General features: G+C 38.8%; 1 protein-coding gene across 1 annotated transcript in view; it reads left to right on the top strand.

Annotated features, from left to right (window-relative positions):
- The window catches only part of PLB1 (phospholipase B1), a 65653-nt gene that overhangs the window by 17761 nt on the left and 22128 nt on the right, over positions 1-25764 (top strand). The window contains 18 exon segments of the mRNA XM_072410308.1: positions 588-670; positions 5137-5203; positions 9773-9838; positions 10445-10528; positions 11161-11227; positions 11313-11371; positions 12956-13029; positions 13239-13282; positions 14829-14937; positions 15739-15799; positions 16812-16912; positions 19081-19162; positions 20148-20252; positions 22912-23007; positions 23525-23596; positions 24074-24139; positions 24559-24619; positions 25317-25375. Of these exon segments, the coding sequence (XP_072266409.1) occupies positions 588-670; positions 5137-5203; positions 9773-9838; positions 10445-10528; positions 11161-11227; positions 11313-11371; positions 12956-13029; positions 13239-13282; positions 14829-14937; positions 15739-15799; positions 16812-16912; positions 19081-19162; positions 20148-20252; positions 22912-23007; positions 23525-23596; positions 24074-24139; positions 24559-24619; positions 25317-25375 (1356 nt within the window).

Raw genomic sequence — 25764 nt, 5'->3', positions numbered from 1 at the left:
TTAGGCCATGGATGGCAATGCCTGTACTACCCAGAGATCCACTTAATTATTCTCCTGTGGCCTAAAGAAGATAGGGGAGTCAACTGGAATATTGTTAAGCAAAACAGAAGATTGCATTACAAATCGTCTCTTTATTCCGAAGCGTTTCGACAATTCTGCTTCTTCAATGGTTTGCAGAGTCCAAGAGCTACAAAATCATACAAAAGCAACTCTTACGGATATTATTTTGTTTCTCTTGTGATGACCAAGTATGTTTTCACCTATACTTTGATATGTGGATTCAACAGATTTTGTTATTTTATTTTACTAAACTTTAGTTTCAATATATTGCATACAAGCCAGAAAAAATAAGAGGTTACTTTGATCAGCAAAGTATTTTGACTGCATTATGGAGTCAGAACAGAATGTTTTAGCCCTAAGACTAATTGGTTCCAGGTTGCCCTGAGGCCTTCATCCTCTGAATCAGGTACTCAAATATAAGACTAAATTTGAGAGACATTTTTTGTTCAACTTAACATACTATGTTGTGTAATTCTAACTTTTCTAAGCGGAATGAAACATAAAATTATGCCCATTTTAATTCACAGATGCCAAAAACTTTTGTGAACTTGGTGGACCTAACCTTGCTAAGCGGGCTCTACTTGTCCCACCCCAGCAACTCCGATATCAGGTGAGAAGTTTCCTGGTACAGGAATAGATATTTTATTATTAGGACATCCCTTTATAAAAGATTAAAGTGACGTTACTGACGATTGTATCACCTGAAAAGTATTTGCAGGGCAAATTCCCAATTTATAAACCAAACACACCACTCTGGACAATACAATATTTAGATCTAGGACACTGAGGGCATCAGTTCTGTAAACTTTACAAATTACCTTTCGTGCTCCATTGTGCTTGTTCCTTGCTGAATATTTCTACTTGTTGCCATGGGAACTGTGGACACTTTTTTTGCGGTTGCTTCAGGCTAATTTGAAGACGTAAGTGCACAATAGAGAACAATGACCAATATGGAGCGGAACTTGTAGAGCCACCAAATTGTTAAAGGGTCAGTCCACCCACATCTAGGGTTGCAGTATAGTTCTGGGGGGGGGGGGTGTCGGGAGGGGAAGTGAGGGTGCCAAATAGGGACGTAACTGATAAATGTTCCATCCATCTTCTAAACTAGAAACATTGGGCCGGATTTATTAGAGCTCTCGAAGACTGGAGAAGATAGATTATCATGGGTGAAGCTGGGTGATCCAATATTCTTTTCACAACATTGTCCATCTTTAGCTACCGGCACCCCCTTACTGGTTGCAGGTCCTTGAGGGCCTTGAATTAAACAAAACACCCAATTTGGGTCTGCTCTTAGGAGAACCGCCCCATTTCAGGAACAGGACTAATCTGGCAGACCTTCTGCTTTCAGAACCCCTGCCGCCACATTCACCGCCACTACTTTAGGAGGCCCTACACCCAAGGCAGCTCTTTCCTCCATTGTGACATTCACTACTATACTGCCTGAAGACCCCAAACCACCCCCTCTAAAAGTAATAACTAGGTACTAACTTGGAATGCCCTCTGACATTCTCGCTAAAACTCCTTGAACTTCCCATGGATCCGCGAAATTTCGTTGACCCATCCGAAGATCGAGGAAATCATTCCAACCGCGGTACTCCTCCTGCCTTCCCAGGCACTAGAGGTTAAATGAGGTCTTGCCTCGTGCCTGGGGATCGCGCACAGGAGGATTCTCACGGCTGCATTGCAGCAGCGGTGCTCCACCTGTTAGTGTGAGAGTCCCGTGGCTGTGCTCATCAATGAATGCAGCTGTGGGAATCTTTACGGGATGATTCCCACGGCTGCATTTAAATATGATGAGCACAGAGAATCTCTATCCAAGAACAAATTCTACAGGGCTGCAAGAGCAATCAGGGGAGTGGAGCTGTCAGCTCCGCTCCCCTGATTGCTCTTGCAGGTCCCGAAAAATTAGATCTTGATGGCCGAATTTACACAGGCCGTTCTAGCTTACATGTTCGGTAAGCGAGAACGGCCCGATTCGCGGCGAGATCGAATTTTAAAATTTTGCTTGCTCATCCCTAGTACTAACACAAGGTAGGGAAGCTGTCCCGCTTCTTCGTCCTTGAATGATCCTCTTCACCCCCTATTTCACTCCTTCTTCTCTCCACCCCCTCTGATATACTCCACCCCCCCATGACTTTTTTCTTTTCCGGCACTTAAACCTTTACACGTCCCAGCGTACCCATTCATGTTCACCTTCCCCCTAAGTCCATTACATTCCCCACCTTTGAGTGTAGGAATATCTTTAAGAGGAAATGAAGTGTGAGGGCTGTGCTCAAAAATGAGAAAAGACTATTCACCATGATTGTCTGTGGTCTCAATGCAGCCGAACGTTTCCCCATTCCTGACTTACAATATCCTCTTCAGAATTATGTCTACAATGCGTGGAGATGGCCATCTTGGTAGAAACAAAGGTTTGCTTCTTCATGTCAGAACTGTCCCTTGATATTTGAACATCTGATGTACGGTGAAGGAACATTCAGAATGCATTAACAGAAATTGAGATCCACAGAATAGATAAATAAAGCAAAAGCTGGGAGATGCTTGCAGTGCAGATCATTAAGTTACAGCTTCCCCTCCAGCACAGAGAACTGTAATCAGTATATTAGGCCTTGTACACACATTCTGATTTCCACTTCAGATCCAATTTATAATATAATGATATGATCTGAAGTGAATTAAACAGATGGCCAATTGTAAGTAACTAACTTTTTGGTCCTTAATTAATTTGGAATGATTGGACATGTTAATGAGAATCAACTTATGCGGACAATCGATCATTAAAATTTATTGGGAATCCCCATCACTTTCTAAAGTAAGAAGGGCAGAATGTGATACCAATATGTGTTGTGGGATTATGGTTTGGCTACCATTATTAGTACACAGTATTTATCTAGCACTGACATATTATGCAGCGCTGTACAAAGTCCATTGTCATGTCACTAGCTGTCCCTCAAAGGAGCTCACAATCTAATGTCCCTACCATAGTCATATGTCTTTAATGTAGTCTAGGGTCAATTTAGGGGGGAAGCTAATTACCCTAACCGCATGTTTTTGGAATTTGCAAGGAAACTGGTGTCTCTGGGGGAAGCCCAGGGAGAACCTGCAAACTCCATGCAGATAATACCCTGACCCAGATTTGTACCTGGGCCCTAGCAGAGTGCTAACCAACAAGCCAACCTTGCTGCCTGTTACCATCTAGAAATCAGTTTGGCCGAGCACAAAATGGGCTGCAGATCTGGTTGCGTGTATTTGGTCTTAGCGACATCACCAAATTCCACTCCAAATGTGATGACAATGGCTGTCAAAGGCAGCCTTAGATGCCTGGGATGATCTTGCAAAATACATAACGGGAGTGCTTAGGCCAGGAGACGCACTGCTATTTTTCTGAAAGAATCCAGGTCTAGAATACTAGAAAAATTAGAAAAAAAAGGCTAAAAAAAGTTTAATTAACTGTTCTAGACTTTTTTTTTTAATATTGAGTTCAGGTTGAGTTTTATTGAGTTCAGGTTCTCACAATTATTATTATTACCCTGTAGATAAGTATTAAACTTCCATTTTACATTGCAGCTTTTACTGGTAGCATTACAGCACAAACACATTTCCTGTGAAGCTAGCACGTTGTTGCATTTGTCGCTACGCATTATGTAGGTTCAGTTGTTAATCATCTAAATATGTATATTATGCAGTAATTATATGTTTTATGGCTCTCTGTTGCTATTAATTAGTTTATGCAACCTCTCCATATTCCTAAAAACCAATAAACTGTTAAGTATAATCAATAAGGACAAAGTGACGGGATTTGCAGGTCATTTCTTCAATTGATTGATGGCGTTGTCAGTAAATTGATGCTTTTAGTGTTGTATTTCAGACGTAAGTAGGTCAAGAGCAAACTAACGTGTACAGTACAGGAAGAGAGAACGTTCAGGTTTTCAGTGTTATTTTTAGATATACGTGTAATAGAAATCAGCTTAATGGTAACAGTTTACAAAATGTCCCACTGCACTGGGGCCCTGAACCTCGCTCAGCCAACAGGGGCCACAAGTCAGTTGTGTAGGGGGGGGCCCAAGTCAGTTCAGCACATCCGCTATTGTTTGTCAGTGTTTGGTAATGTTTTATAAACCTTATTCTATAGCTTGTAAGAATCAGTATGCACATGGGGCAGCCATATTTACATTATAATCCCAATTTGCTTCCTGATTCCAGTAAAGCTATAGAATGGTTGTGCTTTGCTGCACATTTTTACACTGCAAGTCTATGAATCAGCGGATTTACTAAACAACATGGGGCTGATTTATTAAAGCTCTCCAAGTCTGGAGAGGATACACTTTCATCAGTGAACCTGGGTGATGCAAAAAACCTGGAATGAATTTAATTCAGGATAAAAAACGTTTGCTAACAAATAGCAGGTTCCAGGTTTGCTGGATCACCCAGCTTCACTGATTAAAGTGTATCCTCTCCAGCCTTGGAGAGCTTTATTAAATCAGGGCCCATGCGCCTCCAGTGTGGCCAATATCTAATCTCAGCAATTAATAATGTGACCCTGGCTGTGACTTCAGCTATGTATATATGTTAGATCAGAAAGACCAAATCAGAGACAAACAATTGTGATCGTCTCTGCCGAAAATGTAAGCTGGTGCCCTAACTTGGTTCATTAGTTCATCCTGGACGATCAACGAACAACTGAGTGAGGAAGACTGCTGTACTTTCATATGGAGTGAGGAGAAGTGCCATTCGCTTGACTTCCGCCCTCCATAAAACAGAACAATGATATATGCACAAAAGATCAGTGAGAAGTGACTGAGAGATTATTAATATTATTTTTGGGGCATCTTGAAATATAGAATGCTGTAGAAGGGTTTGTCATACAAATGGGTATAAGTTAAAAAATGTTATTACTGAAGGTGTGTAAACTTTTCTTTATGGTTCTTTACAGCAAACATTTAACGTATTGTACAGCCTTGAAGGAAAGCAACAAATAATAAGTTTAAATGCTAACAGTTAAATAAATGAAATTGGAGTTTTGTTATTCTTGTAAGTTAAATTGTATTTTGTTATATCATCTTTCTTTTATGGCAGGAAATCCTGTGAGTGTTTCAGAAAGCCCTCCGACTATAGTAAGGCCATGCTGCGCTTCTCATTCCAGGTAAGCTACTTATATACCTTGGATATACACAGTCTTCTCTCCGGCCTCTTTTAGCTGGGCGCGCAGCCCGGCGCTTTTCAGTGACCACCCGGCTGTTTTGCCTGGTTACTAAAAAAAAGTTCAGTCACAATACAGGGGCTGCCTTCTATTCTTAGATGTGGAGTTGCATTAGTTTTTTTTTATATTTAAGGAGTTTGCCAGTAACATACTTTCTGTCCTAGGGTGACAGGTGTATCTATGCCGGAGAAATGTTGCCAACCTAGGACAGGACTAAAGAACTCCCCTTACTCCTCCATGAGGACTCAGGAAGCGCTGACAACACTGCTTAAGATTTCAGTGCAAAAGAAGCAGAGTTGTCAGTTAAGCAGGGATTTTGGATCTTTCTAATCTTTCAGTAATGCGCCCTCTCCTCAAATTGTGCTCACATACGTGGAAAGGGAACAAAGCCACCCAACTCCTTTCAAAGTATTTAAATTGTAAATGGCAAGAAATTCTACTCCTTCATTGCAGCAAAAAAAACCTGTAACATGTAACAGAGAAGCAAATTCACCGCAGTGCCAATACAAAAAGACATAAGAGGGTCTATTTATAAAACAGTGAATCTGACAAATTACCGAAACATTCTCTGCTGGAGAATACTGCAGATCCATCTATTTCAATAGCAGTAATTGATCCTCCACCAGCGAATGTCTTATCAATAACCCCAAGGTGATGTAAAACTTAATGTTAAAGTTTTAACTTTAGCAGAAAAAAGGGTGAAATCTTCCAATTCTTCCAAATCTTCAAATTTTCAAATCTTCCAAAAGATAGCCAGGAGGAGGATTCCCAACTTTTCTGTTCTCTTCTCACCTGCCCTGCCGGGTGGTGTTGACTCCAGAATTATGCTGAACGTTGAATTATGAATTAGAATTATGGTAATATGGACATGTATCTCATGTATCTTTCCTTAACCCTTATGAAACCATTGGGCCATTGAAGCCTAGATTCCCAAACCACCTGTAGGCTCATTGATGTACCTACACATACTCCCTGAGCCTGATTTATTCAAGATGTCCAAGGCTGAGGAGGATACACTTTTGTTAGTAAAGCTGGGTGATCCAGCAAACCTGAAATGAATCTGCTCCAGGATTCAAAACATTTGCATGCCAGTGAGCAAATGACTTTGAAGAAATCCATTCCAGGTTTGCTGCATCACCTAGCTTTACTGAGGAAAGTGTATTCTTTCCAGCCTTGGAAAACTTTAATAAATCAGGCCCACTGAGTCTACAGGTCAGGAAATAAAGGGGAACCTTCCTAATGATATAGAAATATTTTAAGACTTCTGTACTTTAAAAAACAAAAAATGTAGCCATACTCTCATTTTATTGTTCTATTTATAAATATATAAAAATATACATATATATATATATATATAAATATATATATAAATATACCGGTATATATATATATATATATATATATATATATATATATTTATATATAAAGTCATGCAAGATTCACCAAACCTTCTTATTGGATCTGATTGAAAAAGTTGAAAATCTAGACGTTTATAATGTAATACATTTTTATTGAAGGTACAAGACAAACACAAAACAGGGAAATCAAACAAAGTAAAAAGAAAAATAAAGAGTACAAAGAAAGATAAAGCGTTAATATACATTGCCAATATTTAAACCACAAATTATTGTATAAACTCTAAAGGAGAAAATATCAGGAACACAGAAGGGGCCAATTATTGGGAGGAAGAAATCGGTAAAGGGCAAGGATATAAAAGGAGATTAGAAAACAGAACCGATATCTTAGATCAGGGGTGTCAAACTCAAATACACAGAGGGTCAAAATTAAAAACCTAGACAAAGGCGCGGGACAACCTTGAAATTGTATTGAAAAAATTGAGGAAATGTTTCCTTCTCATTGGATATAAACCCTTTTCATATATAAACAAAGAGGTTTTGCTTCACATTCAATCTTGAACAAGCTTATATTAGGGAAAGAGGCATAAAAAATGTTTTTATTTTATTTAAGAAAAAATCTTTTGCCTCTTTCTTTATTTGATTTAATTTTCAATGGTAACCTTTGTGCACAGGCTAACAATAATAATACCAATATTCTTCTATGAAAATCTAACCATTCAAGTCCATGCCTTGGAGTAGCAAGGAAAAGCTGAGGGAGAGTGCTGGAAATGCCAGACGCGGCCAATGAGGAGTTAAATCTTATGAGTGGCCCGCCGCTGGAATTCCCTCTTCATTGAAATGGTGCCGCTACTAAACATCCCGGCATTATTTGCGTCTATGAAACAGTCCAATGAGGGGCCACGCATAGGCAGAGAGCCCGCTGGTCTATAGACGCGAGTGATGCCGGGAATTGTAGTAGCGGCGCTATTTCAATGCAGCGGCGGGCCAACTACAGTTCATATTTAGGGGGCCAAAAAAGGAGGTTGGGGGTCAGAGTTTGCCACCCTCTGGCTTAGATAAAAGACAAACATGGAACATCAGTTATAGACAAACCAGAGACCGAGAGGATGAATAGGGGAGGATTTTCACAATCCATGGTAGCCAGATATCTTCAAACTTTTTCATGCTGAAAGTTTGAAGATTTTTAAAGTCATTCACTGCTGCCATTGTGATTGTAGAATTAAACACTGCAGAGAGATCATGTTTTCTAAACATATGGGGAAGTTTTGTTGATCTGATAACACAATGTGGAAATTGAACTTTCAGCTCTTTGTGCCGTATCTGTCTTTGTACGTCTCTCCATAAGCGGATCCCAAGGTCTCCACTCTGACCCAATGTGATATGGGTGAAACAGATTGCATACAATACACCGTATCAGAATTCATCTCACGCCATCAGATGGGCCTGCAGCAGATAAACCCTCACATGGGGCGGCTATCAGGGGAATCGGGCTGAGATGAGTCAGGACACTCAGGACATAATTATTATTTATCTGAAGATCTCAAATCAAAGTTCAGTGTCATCTTCTGATAGAACCCTTTGTGGTCATAGTGTTATATTGTTCTCTGATATGTTGGGTAAGGTTACAGATTTTGCTGATAAGTGAAGCTTGCCTGAATACTTTATTATATGGGTCAAGGATCCTACAAGGAAAAACATTGCAGAAAGAACTAATTTCTATCGGATCCCTGAACAATGGAACCCAGGCAATGACGGAGGTGGAAGCTGTACACCAAATAGAACTAATGAGTCGGGTCTACCATGGTCATTAATGGAACTAAATCACAAATCATCAGTATTCTGAACTAAATCTTAATCTGAATATAAAACGAACAGTAGATACAGCATTTAATATTTTAGGACCCTAAGGGATCCAGAGAGCTAGTGGCCAGATAAAGGGAGAGTCTGGTGGGCCAGTGATATCAGATTTATGAATGGAGAACAATGTTTAACTAGCCATAGTCCAAGAATGATGACAGACTGATACTTGGGGTATCAAAACAATCATATACTGTCATAATCATATTCCCCGTAGGTCCCAGAATATTGACACACTGACCCCTGGGGTCCCAGGATAATGACACACTGATACTCGGGATCCCACAATATTGACTCACTGTCATCTGGGGTCTCAAAATAATGACATACTGATACTTAGGGTCCCAGAATACTGACTCACTTTCACCTGGGGTCCCAGAATAATGACCAGCTGACACCTGGGGTCCCGGAATAATGACACACTGATACCTTGAATGCCAGAATATTGACACACTGACAACTGGGGTCTCAGAATATTGACACACTGATACTTAGGGTCCCAGAATAATGATACACTGAAACTTAAGGTCCCAGAATACAGACTCACTGTCACCTGGGGTCCCAGAATAATGACCAACTGACACCTGGGGTCCCAGAATAATGACACACTGACAACTGGGGTCTCAGAATAATGACATACTGATACTTTGGATGCCAAAATATTGACATACTGATACTTTGGATGCCAGAATATTGATATACTGACACTTGGGGTCCCAGAATATTGACATACTGATACTTGGGGTCCCAGAATAATGACATACTGATACTTTGGATGCCAGAATAATGACACACTGACACCTTGGGTCCCAGAATAATGACACACTGGCCCATGGAACGTGGAAGCAGTGGTCTTCAGCCTTTTTTTGGGGGGAGGGAGTCCAGTAGTCCAGCAGTAGGCTCGCCTTGTACTTTGAAGTCAGGTTTGATTTAGAGTAAGAATTAAAAAATTAATTTAAATGCATTAACCTAAAATATAAAAATAATACACACATTACACAAAGATTCCTTTTCTAATTATTTCACCTCTTATCATTATGTTGGAGATATTTATTTATATAATATACTACTCACCCACCATTCCATAATCCCCTCCTATTGTGTGATACTTCCCCCACCTCTTAGATTGTAAGCTCTTCGGGGCAGGGTTTTCTCCTCCTCCTGTGTCACTGTCTGTATATGTCTGTCATTTGCAACCTCAATTTATTTTACAGTGCTGCATAATATGTTGGCGCTATTTAAAACCTGTTTATTAGTAATAATAATATTAATATATTATATCTCTATCATTTTACAGGTAGATTCTGAGAACAAAAACATTAACAACTATGGAGAAGTATATGAAGTCCAGTGCTCCGAACAGGTAACTTGCTGGAAACAGTTTAAATGAAAAGTTAATAACTACTAAATATGACCTCATATTGGGAAGATTTTCTCCCACTTATTGTCCCCTTGACACAGGAATATGAAATAAAAGAGATTTTAGCTAAAATAGGCATTTTTATTCTTTTCTGTATGTCTGTTGGAGGGTTCTCATTTTATTCCTGTCCTGTAAAACATCAGCAGGACAGGAAGTTATTCCAAAAATCAAAGAGGCTTCTTATCTTACCCCAATCTATATAAAATTAGGAATTCTTTATTTAGCTTGATTTGGGTGGACATTCACCTTACTGGAAGAATACATCAGTATACACTTCTTATAACATTTATGGCCCTATTTATAAATGATTCCCTTGTGAATTCGACTGGCAGATGGTTGAATCTCTCTACACTTCTCATATTAAAACAATCCCGACTCGTTCTGCAATCTAATGGCCAATCTCCATGCACAACTGTCACAATAGGAAATGCTATCTGTATAAATTGTATTATCTGTATAAAAAAAATTAATAATCTTGACAAGGGAATGATCTGTAAATATAACCCTCAATGTATATCCTGGAAATAATATTATAATTGGATCCTGCAGGACACGTCATTTCTGAATACGCACAAGAACAGTCCATACAAGTGGCTTAAAGACATGATGCGAGTGGAAAACAGTGAACTAGAGGTAATAAAACCAAACCATCGTCCTCATTTTTATCATCAGTGTTAAGTTTAAATGGACCGGTCAGGGAATATTGATTTTCACTTCAAAGCTTGACTTGCAGCTCAGTGACATTACTAGCTCAGGGTGAAATGATAGATCAAATATTGCTACAGCCTACAAAAAGGCGAAGGGTTCTTCTGGAATGTGTGGTTCTTTGCAATAATTAAAGTGGAACTTTTAGAAAAAAAAATAATAATACTTCTTTTTATAAGTGTTAGGGCGTTGATCCCTGTCAATCTTGGTCCAGTAGGTCCAGCACCGTCTTCCTTCTTTCTTCCTGCACGGACTAGATAGAAGAAGCCGCCATCTTCTTCTGGGCCTGTTCCGGGATCTTGCACTGTGCATGCGCGAGATTAGGTGATTTTCTTTTTGAAAATGTGAAACAAAAATATACCGATATCACTGCGCATGCGCCCTTTTATATAATATATTATGATAATAAATATATGATGACGGGTCAGCTTTAAGACCTGTTACCAGAAGGACTTTTCTGACATGTTAACTATTAAATTTACATACAATTTTACATTTATCTCCACCAAAATGTTGGAAGTTTGGACACATGAGACTTAAATCACTACTTGTGTTTGCAGATGAGGAAAATCGGATCCAACTTCTCATGCACCGACCTGGCCCCGTCAGATACCGTCCCAACTTCTGGTACGTTGGAGTTTCTTTTTGTACGATGTGGCTTTATGTTCAGCAGGTTGGAAACAAAATTAACACATTTCATTTTTAATTTTAGTTCACCAACTGAAGCCGGCCGACTTTAAGGTCATTGGGGCCCTGGGAGACTCACTTACTGTAAGTACTGAGAATTTGGGGGTTTTAATGTGAGGTGTTCTCCAGTATAAGGGGAGGCAATGAGAATGACCATAGAATGAGGCAGTTTGTTGCTTGATACTAAAATAAATTGAAGGAGATTCAACTATCTGATTTATAAACCCAACTTTTCTTTGGTTAATCATTGGGGACCGCAGCCGTAGTATAGGGGATTCCGGGGGTCAGTTTGCAAATGAAGTGTAGGAATGGGTAATGTCAAGCTTACAGAGAACGTTAGTATTAGGGTTACATGGAGGTAGAGTGTTAGGGGTACTAGGGTATTGTTAGAACTACAGGGAGGGTTAGTGTTACAGGGAAGGGTAGGGTTAGGGATGCAGGAAGGGTGAGTATTTGGGTTTCAGTATAGGTGGGTCTGAGGGTTTCATGGAGGATTATGGGTTATGGAAAGGGTTAGTGTTAGGGTTACAGGCAGAGGGTTAGCGCTAGAGTTGCAAGTATTGTTAGTGTTAGGGAACAGGTGGAGGGTTAGCGTTAGGGTTACAGATAGGGTTCGTGTTAGGGTAACAGGCAGAGGGTTAGCGTTAGGGTTACAGGTAGAGTTAGTGTTAGGGAACAGGTAGAGGGTTAGTGTTAAGGAACAGGAAGAGGGTTAGTTTTAGGGAACAGGAAGAGGGTTAGTTTTAGGGAACAGGAAGAGGGTTAGTTTTAGGGAACAGGAAGAGGGTTAGCATTAGGATTACAGGTAGGGTTTGTGTTAGGGTAACAGGCAGAGGGTTAGTGTTAGAGTTGCAGGTTGAGTTAGTGTTAGGAAACAGACAGAGAGTTAGTGTTAGAGTTGCAGGTAGAGTTAGTGTTATGGAACAGGTAGAGGTTTAGTGTTAGGGTTACAGGTAGGGTTCGTATTAGGGTAACAGGCAGAGAGTTAGTGTTAGAGTTACAGGTAGAGTTAGTGTTAGGAAACAGGTAGAGGGTTAGTGTTAGAGTTACAGGTAGAGTTAGTGTTAAGGAACAGGAAGAGGGTTAGCATTAGGATTACAGGTAGGGTTTGTGTTAGGGTAACAGGCAGAGGGTTAGTGTTAGAGTTAGAGGTAGAGCTAGTGTTAGGATAATAGGCAGAGGGTTAGCGTTAGGGTTACAGGTAGGGTTCGTGTTTAGTCATAGAGTTACACAAAAGGTCGGGTATTAAGGATACATGGAGGTTTATGGATTATGGAAATGGTTAGTGTTAGTGTTAACAGGCAGAGGGTTAGTGTTAAAATAAAAGAGAGGTTAGTCTTAGGGTTACACAAGAGATGGGTGTTAGGGATACAGGGAAGGGTGTTTTCTTAAAAATCATTTGCTATTAGTTGGCAAATGTTTGCAGTCAGTTCATGTTTGTTGGAACTTTAAGCTATGTTGGAAATACGAACCTTAAGGTGAGATGCCTAAAGAGAATTCCAATATTCCAGACAACCCGATTCCAAACAATACAATATTTCTCTATTCAACAGGAAAACTGGCTAATTGCCCCGCTCATCTATTACATTACTTTGTTAAGCTTTTCCTTGCTCTAGTCTGGTTGTTTCTCTGCTGTTAGCCTAACCCAGTTTATCTTTGACTTTGCAGGCAGGAAACGGTGCCGGAGCTTTTGTCATGGATGTTCTAGATGTGGTCACAGAATATCGAGGAATATCCTGGAGGTCAGTGGGAATATTAGGTCTATCACCTTGCAGAGATCCTATTAGATCCCATTAGATCCCATTAGTACTCACTATACACAACGTGGACCATTGTTGGATAGAATAGAATAGAATATAATAGAATAGATAGATAGATAGATAGATAGATGAAAAGATGGATGAATAGATAGATTCCATTTAATGAATATTACTTTTTTTCTTCCATGCAGTATCGGGGGAGATGGGGACCTCAGTAACACAACCACATTGGCAAGTATGTTGTTCTTCTATGTGATTTCCAACTTTGTTTAAAATGTGAATTTTACTTTTCAGTCTGCTGGATCATCTTGGGAGAGACATTAGTGGGCTGGATAATTGGTGTCTTATGGGAATTCTGTTGATGGGATCAATGGATAAAATTATATTTAATTATTTATTATAATTATATTACACAGTGCTGTACATTAAATAGGGGTTACAAATGACAGACAGATACACACACTGACACAGGAAGAGGAGAGGACCCTGGCCTGAAGAGCTTACAATCTAGGAGGTGGGGGAAGTACCACACAATAGGAGGCGAGATATGGAATGATAGGTGAGTAGTGAGGGTTTAGAAGACATGGGTGGACGGGTAGGTGAGGTTGAAGCGTTGGGTTTGAGGGCTCTTTTAAAGAGCAGAAAGTAGAAGCAAGCTGAATAAGATGGGGAAGATTATTCCAGAGAGTCGGGGCAGCTCTAGAAAAGTCTTGGAGCCGTGTGTGTGATGAGGTTATAAGCGAGGAAGTCATTAGTAGGCCATTGGAGGAGTGAAGAGAGGGGCTAGGGGGGTATTTTTCTATCCGGTCAGAATGGTAAGTGGGACAAGAACTGTGGAAGGATTTGAAGGCAAAGCACAGGAGATAAATTAGATTCTCAGGTGAAATGGGAGCCAATGAAGAGAACTACAAAGAGATGCAGCAGAAGAGAAGTGGTGGGAAGGCTGTGTATGGGGTAGGTAGGTGGGAAGGCTGTGTATGGGGTAGGTAGGAGGGAAGGCTGTGTATGGAGTAGGTAGGGGGGAAGGCTGTGTATGGGGTAGGTAGGTGGTAAGGCTGTGTATGGGGTAGGTAGGTGGAAGGATGGATGGATGAGTCTGGCTGCAGCATTCATAATAGATTGTAGAGGAGAGAGTCAGGTTAGGGGAATACCAGAGAGGAGGAGGTTACAGTAGTCCAGACGAGAGATGATAAGAGCATGTACAAGGAGTTTGGTGGTCTCAGGGGACAGGTAGGGGGGGATTTTGGGTAGATGGGTGAGATGTTGGGTAGGTGAAAGTGACAGGACCTGGAAATGTTCTGAATATGGGGGGTAAATATAAGCTCTTGAGGGCAGGGTTCTCTCCCCCTCCTATTGTGTGATACTTCCCCCACCTCTTGGATTGTAAGCTCTTTGGGGCAGAGTCCTCTCCTCCTCCTGTGTCACTGTCTGTATCTGTCTGTCATTTGCAGCCCCTATTTTTTGTACAGCGCTGTGTAATATATTGGCTATATATAAATCCTGTTTAATAATAATAATAATAATATTATTAATATAAGAAAAAAACATTCCCGAGGGGAGGGACGGATAACAGTGTTGTTAACAGTTAAGAATATGTCAGGGGGAAATTTGGAATTTGAAGGGGAGAAGATGATGAGTTCGGTTCTGTTAGACATCCATGATGAGATGAAACCTTGTCCAGGACGAAGGAAGACAATTCAGGGGTGAACAGACAGATCGGGGTGTCAGCATACAGATAGTAATATTCTTAAATAACACTAAATTGATGTTTCTGTTTGCAGACATTCTCCGGATGTTTAATCCCAATATACAAGGCTACTCCACAGGAAGATCATCCCATCAGTTGACACAATCCAAGTTAAATCGAGCTGTCCCTGGAGCTAAAGCTGAGTAAGCAATTCTAAATTAGAAATATTTTAGTTTTAACCCCCATTGCCATAAGTTTGCCATGACTTGTCCACCCTACCCTTATCATTGGCATTTTTACAGTAAAGAGGGCATTTTGGAGAATATGAAACAAAGTCAAAAAGTCCGCCATTGATGACCTATTGAAAATGATCTTTGCCGATACTACATACATGGTCATTAAATGTCTCTGCTCAGGACAATATTACTTTCTTCATAGATGCCAGGCTTCCATAGAACCTCAGGGTTCCACATAATTCTGGAGCCTACAGCACCTGGCAGGGGTGGGAAAACTTTTAGCCTCAGGGGCCACAATGAGTTTTAAAGTTTGACAGATTGTCCGGGTCAGTATCAGATAGATGGAGAGTGTTAGTAAAAAGTGATAAATTATGCGTAAAAGGCCTTACCTAAGAAAGAACTTACGTTCACACTACAATCAGTTTGTGGGAAGTGTTGTTGGTCACCTTTTGTGCCAGTGGACAATTTTGTACCATTATTTGGTGAGCAGAACCCAACGGTGGTTTGCATGTGCCTGTGGTAGGGCCAGTTGTATTCCTTAGTATTAGGTGTTATTCTAGCAGCCACCGGGGGTGGGGGGAGGGCATTTCTTGTTGGCTTTTTTGCCCGACGATCCCGAAAAATGGTTTTGCTAGGGGTTCCATAAGACCGGAAAAATATTTAAAGGGTTCCTGAGAGGTAAAATGTTTGAGAAAGGCTGGTATAGAATGCTGTTTATTTGATGGAGCCTTGTCATTGGTTCTGATGACCCATTTGTGTTCCCTGCAGTGATATGTTACAGCAGGCCCAGTATTTGGTGACAGCCATGAAGAGGATGAATTCAACAAGGGTGAGTAGAGCTAAAGGCTTCTCCATGAAACTCCAAACAAGTCTCAAATTATTATTATTATAATAATAAAAACAGGCCAGGTGCTAGAAAGGGAGCTAGGAGAGATTGTAAGGCAGCACAAGGGTTATTACACAGTATTTATATAGTGCCAAAATATTATTTATAAATAAAATGAATATGTAATGTACTGTTCCTCAAAGGAGCTCACAATCTAATGTCCCCACCATAGTCATATGTCATTATTACAGTCTAAGGCCAATTTTGGGGCAAGCCAAATAACCTAAGAAATAGATTTTTAATGATATTTATAGGCTTGTATCAACCCATTACCAACATTTTACAAAATAAAATATTATAATTTTGCAAAAAATTTGAAACTTAGCATTAAAAAGCAAAACTTGAGTTCCATTCAGTGACTTTTTCCTAGGCTAAGATGATGTCATCAGCATGGAGCTTGATATCTATCCCCTGAAGAAGCAGGTATAACCCGCGAAACACGTTGGAGGTTTTAATAGACAAACACTTTTATGGATTTACAAACTTTGTGTACACTCTTTGTATTATGTTATTTGATGTAATATTTAAATTGGTAACTGTTAAAAGATTTTTATATTTGTAAATATATTTTGGACGTTTTACCTGACAAACAACTAACCATAAATTCCCTACTTTCTACTTTGACCCTTTGACGATTGAACGATCTGTTCCTTTTTTTTTCATTATCGGTATGTGGCAGGCAGGAAGCATTTCCCTTAATGTCCACTTTCCCAATTATTGGACTGAAACATAATATAAAAATTCATATTTGCTTTCAATCTCCCCAGCTTCCTAATTTTCCATCATTTATCTGTCTTTATTATTATTTATTTTACATCAGGAATAAAAAATATTAGTTCCACCCAGGAAAGGAGGGATGATGTTATTGTATGAAGGCTGGAGAAGGAAAACCATTAGTTGTAATAGAATTGCTTTTCAGTAAATTAGTTAAACTTTTATATTTTTCTCACTTAAGGTTCCAAGAATGTTTGTGAATTTGGTGACCATATTGGATATTCTACCACTAAAGGAATTGCACGATGATAAGAGGACTCATTGTCCACCAAGACTTATGAGGTTATTGTTATTATTATTAATATTATTATTATTATTAATAATAAACAGGATTTTTAGAAGCGCCAACATATTACTCAGTGCTATACAGTACATAGGGATGTCATCAGCTTCTCAGGGGTTGTCTGCAATCCCAGTACCAGAGCAATGACCCACCTACACCTGAGGCCCCAAAACAATGACACCTTGACATTTTGGGCTTCTAGAACAATGACATATTGACAGTTTGCCACAACACAAGTGCACACTGACACCGAAGAGATCTAAGACAATGGCACACTGTTACCTTAGGGTCATAGAATAATGACCCACCAGCACTTGGAGATGCCAGGATAATTGCACAATGAAACCTGGGGGACCTCAAAAAAATGATTCACTAACATTGGAGGTCTCAGGCAGGGTGACACTTGGCAGTCCTAAAATAATGATCCAACTATACTTAGCGTCTCATAACAATCATACAATGAAACTTGGGAGACTCTGAACAATGACCCCCCAACACTTGGGGTCCCAGAGCAATGACAACATGACATATTAGGCTTCTAGAACAATGGCACCCTGACATTATGCCACAAGAATATACACACTGACATCTGGGAGAACCAAGACACTAACAAACCAACACCTTGGGTTCCTAGAACAACGATTTACCAGCATGTGGGGGTCCCAGAATAATTGCACAAATAAACTTGAGAATCCCTCAAAAAATTATTCACAAACATCCAAGGTCTGATGCACAGTGACACTTGGGATTCCCAGTATAATGACCCAACTACACCTGGAGTCTCATAACAATCATAAAACCAAACTTGAGAGACTCAGAACAATGACCCACCAACACTTGGGGTCCCAGAGCACTGACCCACCTAGACTCTTAGAACAACTGTTGGGCTGTTAGAACAATGACAATATGCCACAACAAAATACACACTGACACTTGGGGGACCCAAGACAATGGCAAGCTGACACCTTGGGTCGTAGAACAATGACCCACCAACACTTGGGGTCCCAGAGCCACCTACATCTGAGGTTCTAAAGCAATGACACCATGACACTTTGGGCTTTTAGAACAATGAGATTATGCCACAACAAAATACACATTGACACTTGTGGTACCCAAGACAATGGCAAGCTGACACCTTGGGTCGTAGAACAATGACCCACCAGCACTTAGGGATCCCAGAATAATTACACATTGAGAGTGCCCAAAAAATGATTCACCAACATAGGAGGTCGCAGACACGGGGACACTTGTCAGTCCCAAAACATGGACGCAACTACATTTGGAGTCTCATAACAATCATACAATGAAACTTGGGAGACTCAGAACAATGACAGCCAACACTTGGGGCCCCAGAGCGACAATCCACCTACACCTGAGGATCTAAAGCAATGACCCCAATGAGACTTTGGGCTCCATTAAACAATGACAGTTTGCTAAAATCACCTTCATCCACATTCCCCCCAGCCCATTGGGAAATGAGGGATATTCTCTTAACCAGACAGCTAAAGACAACTTCCAACATTCACTCTGTGTTCCCATTTGTTATGTAAATAAATCACCTCTATGTAATGACAAAAAATTGTTCTCATACAAATTGGCCCCTCCATAAAGAATCAAAGACTAGGACAGAAATAGCAGGTAAGCAATAGAATAAAATAAAATAGAAAGGCACATACAAAGTTGATATTACTCTTTGGCATCTCACACTTGACTGGTTTATGACGTATTATCAATATCTGAGACGATTGCTGCCATTATCCTGTTGTTCAGTAAAAACCTTGACCTGATACAGAGATATCAAGGTTCGGAGTCACTTCCCGGGTCATTCTGATGTGTTATTGATACATATACAAAAAGCAAACTGCAACAGCTGCCAGGTACATTAAACTTCAATGCCCTTGGTAAATTCCAGTTGCATGCAACATAGTGTTAGGGTTAGAAAGTTGCAGGAGAATTGCACACCTGGACAGTGCCATGGCTGACCCTACACGACTGTACAAAATGAAATTGATTGTACAGAAATACCTTAAATGATCAGATCTTTTTGCAGTCATTTTGGATGCAATTTGGGAGATGGATATGGCAAGATAATATTTTAACATTTGTGCAGAACTCCTTCCCAGCTGCCCCAGAAAGAATGGCAATCTAATATTAAGTCTCTTTGCAGTGCGCTGTGTGGATGTGTGGTGGATCACGCTGAAGGCACACCCCAAATTTCAACTCTTAGAACTTTTAATAAACAGTATCAGGTAAGAATTGGATATGTTACATTATACATAGAATGCATTCTCAATAAGTTTATATTGTTAGTAATTTTATTTAAATTTGGCATTCTTGCATGTTTTTCCCTATATTCCTGTAATTGTATTTATAGGTCACTTACTACAGTGAAAGCCCAACTTTCAATAAATCAGTTGACTCCAAGACTTGTAATGTGATAAGAAAGAGTAAAGTATAACCATTGTATAGTCAGAGACAAAGCCTGCATAGACTTCCCGGTTTCTGGAGATAAGGAAGAGGGGTGCTATTTATCTCAATGTAGGGGAATGACACGCCCCTGCCACTCCCTAATTGTCCTGCCACACCCTCTCGGACCATAAAAAATACTACTATGTTTCCAATTTCAACATTTTTTTAAATAAATAATTAAATAATTTAGAGGCTTGATGATGGTATGAAGCAAAATAATAATGTATAATAGTAAAATTTTACATTTTCAAAAGAGGGAAACTGAGTGGGGTAAAAGGGGTAGATGACTTGGAAAGAGGGAAAGCCCCCCAAATCAGGTGCAGTTGGGAGAAACAAAGGGGGACAGGGGTAATTTGAAGTTATAAAAAAGGGCAGTCCCTGTAAATCAGTGACAGGGTATAAAGAGGGGTAGTATCTCCAAACAAGAGGTAGTTGAGAGAGATGAATATATAGCCCTCCAAATCAGGGTTAAGAGTAAATGGATGGGGTGATAAACACAACTGTGGAGAATTGGCAATTCAAAAACATATAATGTTGGCCCAATTCCTTTTCTTGCCAATATTATATAACCCACATGAATTGGAGCATCTGCATCCAGCAGTAAATCATACTTGCAGGTATAAGGTGGGACAGTCCTTTCACAGTAGTGACTGTTGGGATGTATGCATATGTAATAAAAAAACAATATGGATATAAGGTGAATACACATAAAATGTATCTAAGGTTTAATATTACTTTAAATTTATCGGTAAAATGTGCTTGCAGGAAAAAACTCGCCAGTTGGTGGAAAGCGGAATGTACGACACCAAAGACGATTTCACCGTTGTCATTCAGCCGTTTTTGGAACACCTGGAAATTCCCAGAACTCGGGTAAAACTCTTTTGTTAATTTGAACCACTAAGAGAACCTAAATTCATGTAAATTCATTGTCACTGGATCAATAATAAATGTGTTCCTATAGGGTCGATTTATAAATGTTTTCCCACAGGATTCACTCAACTTTTATTCAAAATGTACACATTGTGCACATTGGATTTGATTAATCAATTGCATTCAAGTGTTATAATTTAGGTTTTTATATAAATTCAGGTATTTATAATATAAAAGAACTTTAAAGACACCTTCTTTTCCAATGACATTATCGAAAATGTTTGAAAAAAATCTTATTTTATTTCATTTAAAAAGAGACATTTTCTGCATTTTCTGACACATATACAAACAAAATATCTCCAGACCCAATTTCGCCGCGTTTCCCAAAATTTGCTGCCCATTTGGCTCCAGCAGGAAATGTGTACAGCACCATTACATCATGGCAGTTGATGCGTGCTTCTGTCAATTATTTTATATAGAGGAGACATATCAATGGAATTTTGAAGTCAATTTCAAAACTCCTGAGGAAGTAGATTCTGCGAAACGTGTCCAAATTCCCCGTGTTTAAATATAAAATTTTACTCCAAAATTGTCTTTGAAAGACAAGTTTAACAGTCATTTATTGAATAAATATAAATATATTGTACAAATGCGATGTGGCACAAATATGTCACAACTACTCCCATCATACAACTAAAAGTAGAGCTTAATAGTTAATAGAGAAGTAATGGCGTGCTTGTAATATTTATATTCTGAGGGTCGTATTTTGTCATAAAAAACATAGTAAAAAGGTGGTAAAACATAATAAACACCCAGTTGATATCTACAAGTAATGGGATTAAATGTGAGGTTCAGGTTATATGACTGAGAAATAAAGCAATGTGGGATTTACTTATTAAACAGGATAGGTACACTTACAGTATGTGATACATCTACCTACCCCTCATAAAGGGAAATTAAACTCCCCTGCAATACTTTGGCCATGAGTTTTAATCCCACACCAAGCATGTGCAACTCAAAGTACTTTTTACAATAGAATGGTTTTGATTGCAGAATTGCCCGTTTTGCCCTAAAAGCCCCCCCAGAAATGTTTTTTAATTTAAGACATTAGTCTCCCCTAACTGATAAAAGTGGATGCTAACATAATGAGCAGAGGATAGAGGTGGGGATACGATGGATGGTGCACACCGGTAAAAAAAGGAAAACCAGTTACATTACTTTCAAGTAAAATTGGTAATAATAATATAGCATTAACCTCCATACATTATGATAAACTAAATTACCCCAGGAATGATATGGATGGAACACAAGAAGATTGTATATCATCCTAATGGAGATTAATAGCTGTTTTATCACATGCTGTAAATGTAATTGTTATCCACATTGTGTATTATGATTAACAAAGGACTGAGATAAATCTGAGGATGATACAAAGTACACAAACGTACTGTATAGGACAGGAGGAACCAAAGGTGTCAGTCTATGGCAATTAGAAAATGTATGTAAATGTTTATTTGGAAAATTACTGGAAGGTGACTTACTCCTTTAATACTAATATTTACAAGGTGTGTTATAGTTCTTTTAACTGGTAGTTTTTGAACATTACTTTAATATATATTCCTATAGTTACTGTAACGATCAGCATGGAATCTTTGCAATCTCATGGTTGTTACTCAGCATATAGCTTATCACTTTGCAATGCACACCTGACCTCATTAGTGTCCTTTAATGTGAGGTACCAATTTAAAGATTATTTAAAAGTGATTTTTGGATTTGAGTGGTCCCAATACGTTTGTTAGTGATCAATAGTGATAAATGATGTATAGTTATAGCAGAGAAATACATTCTGAAATGGTGCAAAATGTTTATTACAGAAATAGCAATGGATATGATAGACCTGAGTGTCTACAAGAAACATCGTCATCATCTCTTCATTTACCGTTGTTGTACTGTGTGTAATAAATCATTGTTATGAGACAAACTCAGTTCTATTCAGTTTTCTAATCCAATAAAATAATGGAATCTGAAATGAAACTGAAGGGAATTCACAAACTTACAGAACATAAGACACCATATTTCCAGTGCTATCCATGATCTGATCACAGTTGATTGAATGTGTTGATAATTATTTATACATTGTGTTGGGAAAAAAAGTTTAGGAAGAGCAGAATGGTGTACAATGTATATTGTGAGTCTGTTCGATTACAAATCAGAATATTTGATAGGTAATATTAAACAGGATCTGCAAGTCATTATATATTTATTTTTATATTCTGAATATTCTACATATATTTGACCTGTTCTCTCAAGCTCCTTATAGTTGGGTGTTCCACCCGGCACTTTTCAGTAATCACTGTTTTCAGGTGGTTTATAAAAAGTTCACAATACAGGTGCGCTGGACAGTTCAGGTATAATATGGAAAAATGGAACATACTAAAAGGGTATTAAAAAGTATGAACAAAGTACAGGGGGTGATGGAAAGGGGACATTTTTAATTATAGTGGTTACTAGATTCCTTTAAATACAACAAATGGGAACCGTGCTGCCCTGCTCACTTTTTGACCACTTTTTGAGGATAACACTGTATATGCAGTTTATTCTGTTATAAGTACTTTTGGAATATTCATTAACAATAGATTTCATTTATTCCTATGTATAGGAAGGAGTTCCTGACCGATCCTTCATGGCACCTGACTGCTTCCATTTTGGAGCAAAGGCTCATGCACAAGGGGCCCTTGGCTTGTGGAAAAATATGGTGAGATTAAGAAACATTTTGTTATTTCCCTCTGGTCTTTATTTTTCAGTTTTAGGAAATTATTAAGCATTGTCTACTGAGTTCAATAGTGTCTGGACTTTCAATCTGGGTCAAATTATAAGGGGTTGCAAAGGGCACAACTGTGAGCCCATGGAGGTTTAACCATCACTGAATAAATCAATAAGTCCTTTCAGGTAAAGTAACAAAGAAGGTAAATGCCGGATAATAGTAATGACAACTACAAAATAAAATTTTATAACCCACTGGATGTAATTCTTAAAGACAATACTGATAAAGAGCTAATATATTAGTATTTTATTTTTATATGGGCCAGGAAGGATTTGTCCTCTGATGAGGCAAAATTGTCAATGGTTGGTCTTTGAAGAAGGAGAAAGTTGTAATGTTTTATCTTCCAATAAACCAAAACTTGACAATGAAATAGCTGATGACTGTTAGCTTTTATTATTTTAATACACTTTTTCACTCTTTTCATATTAATATATTTCTTTCCGCACAGTTTGAGCCTGTCGGCCAGAAGACCAATAGGCAAGGACTTGATGAAAATATTGGTGTATTCTGCCCCCCACAGGTAGGAAATAAAAATACTGGCATTTGTTAAAAATGAATATACACTATGGGCTCTATTTATAAATTATTCGTTTATAATATTACCGGTAATTTATTTCCAATTTTTTTTATATTGTGACAGCTGTGAACCTTGATGATTGGTCAGTAGGTGACAGAACGAGTCATTGTTTTAATAGAAACTGAAAGGAGAATTGTAGAGAGATTCTACTAGATTGTAAGCTCTTCGGGGGAAAGTCCTCTCCTCCTGTGTCACTGTCTGTATTAGTCTGTCATTTGCAACCCCTAGAGCTGCGTAATATGTTGGGGCTATATATATCCTGTTTATTATTATTATTATTAAGGTAGGGGCGGATTTTGCAGATGTTGCGCAGGTGACAGTGACAGGACCTGGAAATGTTCTGAATATAGGGGGTAAATGAGAGGGCAGCATCAAAGGTGACCTCAAGTCATAGTTACTATATTGTGTTTTGTCTTCTAGAGTGACCCATATGTGAAGACAGCAAAGAACAGCAACTATGTTTATCCCACCATTACTCCGGATCCGGTGAGTACTCCAGTACTATTTTTTTATTGGCTGCAGAAAGCGCTTCCAGTTAACCCGTACAGGAAGGATATGGAAATTTATTATTCCACTTGTGTTTTTCCCAAATTGACTTGAAATATTTTGACAACCTTGGCAAAGAAGAAAGATAGATGGTGGCGTCCAGGGAGAAAGCACGGATAGGTAATTGCTGCAGAGTTTAGGTACTCTTTAACTCACTGCACGCCTGACATATGTTGTGAATATGCATTTATATAATTTTACTGCTTTTACTTCCCCAAGCAAGGTTTTATACAGTATACTGGCAGGGTTTAGCACGCTTTTATTAAAATAAATTGTGGTACCTGAAAGGTATTTAGCTGATTTCATCTAAACAGATCAGTTGCGTTTTAGGTGACCAATTTTTTCATTCTTGTTTCTAGGTGCAAGGGAGCAGAGTGGAGTGTACAGACCGATCTAAATCTCCAGTAGTTCCCACCTCTGGTAATATCTCATTGCCATGGCTAATATAGAAACTTTATAATGTTTTTTTAATTTTGTACTTGGACATCAGTTCACAAAAAAGGATTTTTAGTCTACACTGCCTCAGAGAACATTCAGAACATAGTAGTTGAGCACAACCTGCAGGTGTTTTATTGAAGATTCGAGTATAGTTGACACAATGTCAGATTTCAGGTGACCATTAGCCCCTTTGTACAAACAGAAGCACAAAATTCAGGTAAAAATGGAGCAATAAATCCATGTTCTTAGGGCTGCACCCTTATAACAATCGAGAAATACAATTTTCAGACTCGTGTATAGGTCTTGGCATAGTTCAGTTATAAAAAGATAATAATATAAAATAACTTTCACCCTTTTGAAAGGGAAACTTAGAAAAAATACTAACCTGTCTGGCATTTGGGGATCCCATACCCAATGGGCATGACCATGGGTACCCAATGCTCTCCTCAAGCATTACAGCCTTTACCATTCAGCATTGAGAAGTATCAAATTCCTGCATCCTCCCGCTGTTTGTAGGGCTTTTGATATTGATATTGATAAAGAATACATGACCAAATGCCCAGGGTAGTGAGAACTTCTTTTACCATTTTTTACCTGTTGACAATGTTTTCTGATTCTTACATTCCGTTTTTCTATCATATCTGAGAAAGGTTAAAACTTTTCCAATATTTCATTTCAGTTCATGAACTGCGGCCGGCAGATATAACTGTTGTTGCCGCACTCGGAGATTCGCTGACGGTAAGAAATATTGATTTATACAGAGAATTGATTAGCAGCAGTATCTTATATGAACTTCTCTTATTCGCTTCTTCTTAGTCCGTTAATGCTTCAGTTACAGTATTTGCTAATATCTCATTTCACTTTAGGCTATAGAAAGGGAAATAAAACAAAATGAAAAAATGCAAAAGTAAAACAAATAAACAAAACAACAACAAATTAATTAGACCTAAAAAAAAAAAATGTACTTTGTTAGTTCAGGAACAGTTTTATTAGGCAAATCATACAGATCCAATGATAATGAATGCACACTAGGAACTCGGAATGCCATGCCATGGAAAATATCCTCTGCTATATTCAGAGAGCAATGAATAATATCCATTCTTCTGAATAATTTTGTGAATATTCCA

This window comes from Pyxicephalus adspersus, chromosome 4 (genome assembly GCF_032062135.1).
Source record: "Pyxicephalus adspersus chromosome 4, UCB_Pads_2.0, whole genome shotgun sequence".
Classification (NCBI taxonomy): Eukaryota; Metazoa; Chordata; class Amphibia; order Anura; family Pyxicephalidae; genus Pyxicephalus; species Pyxicephalus adspersus.
This window is presented reverse-complemented; position numbering and strand designations above follow the sequence as displayed.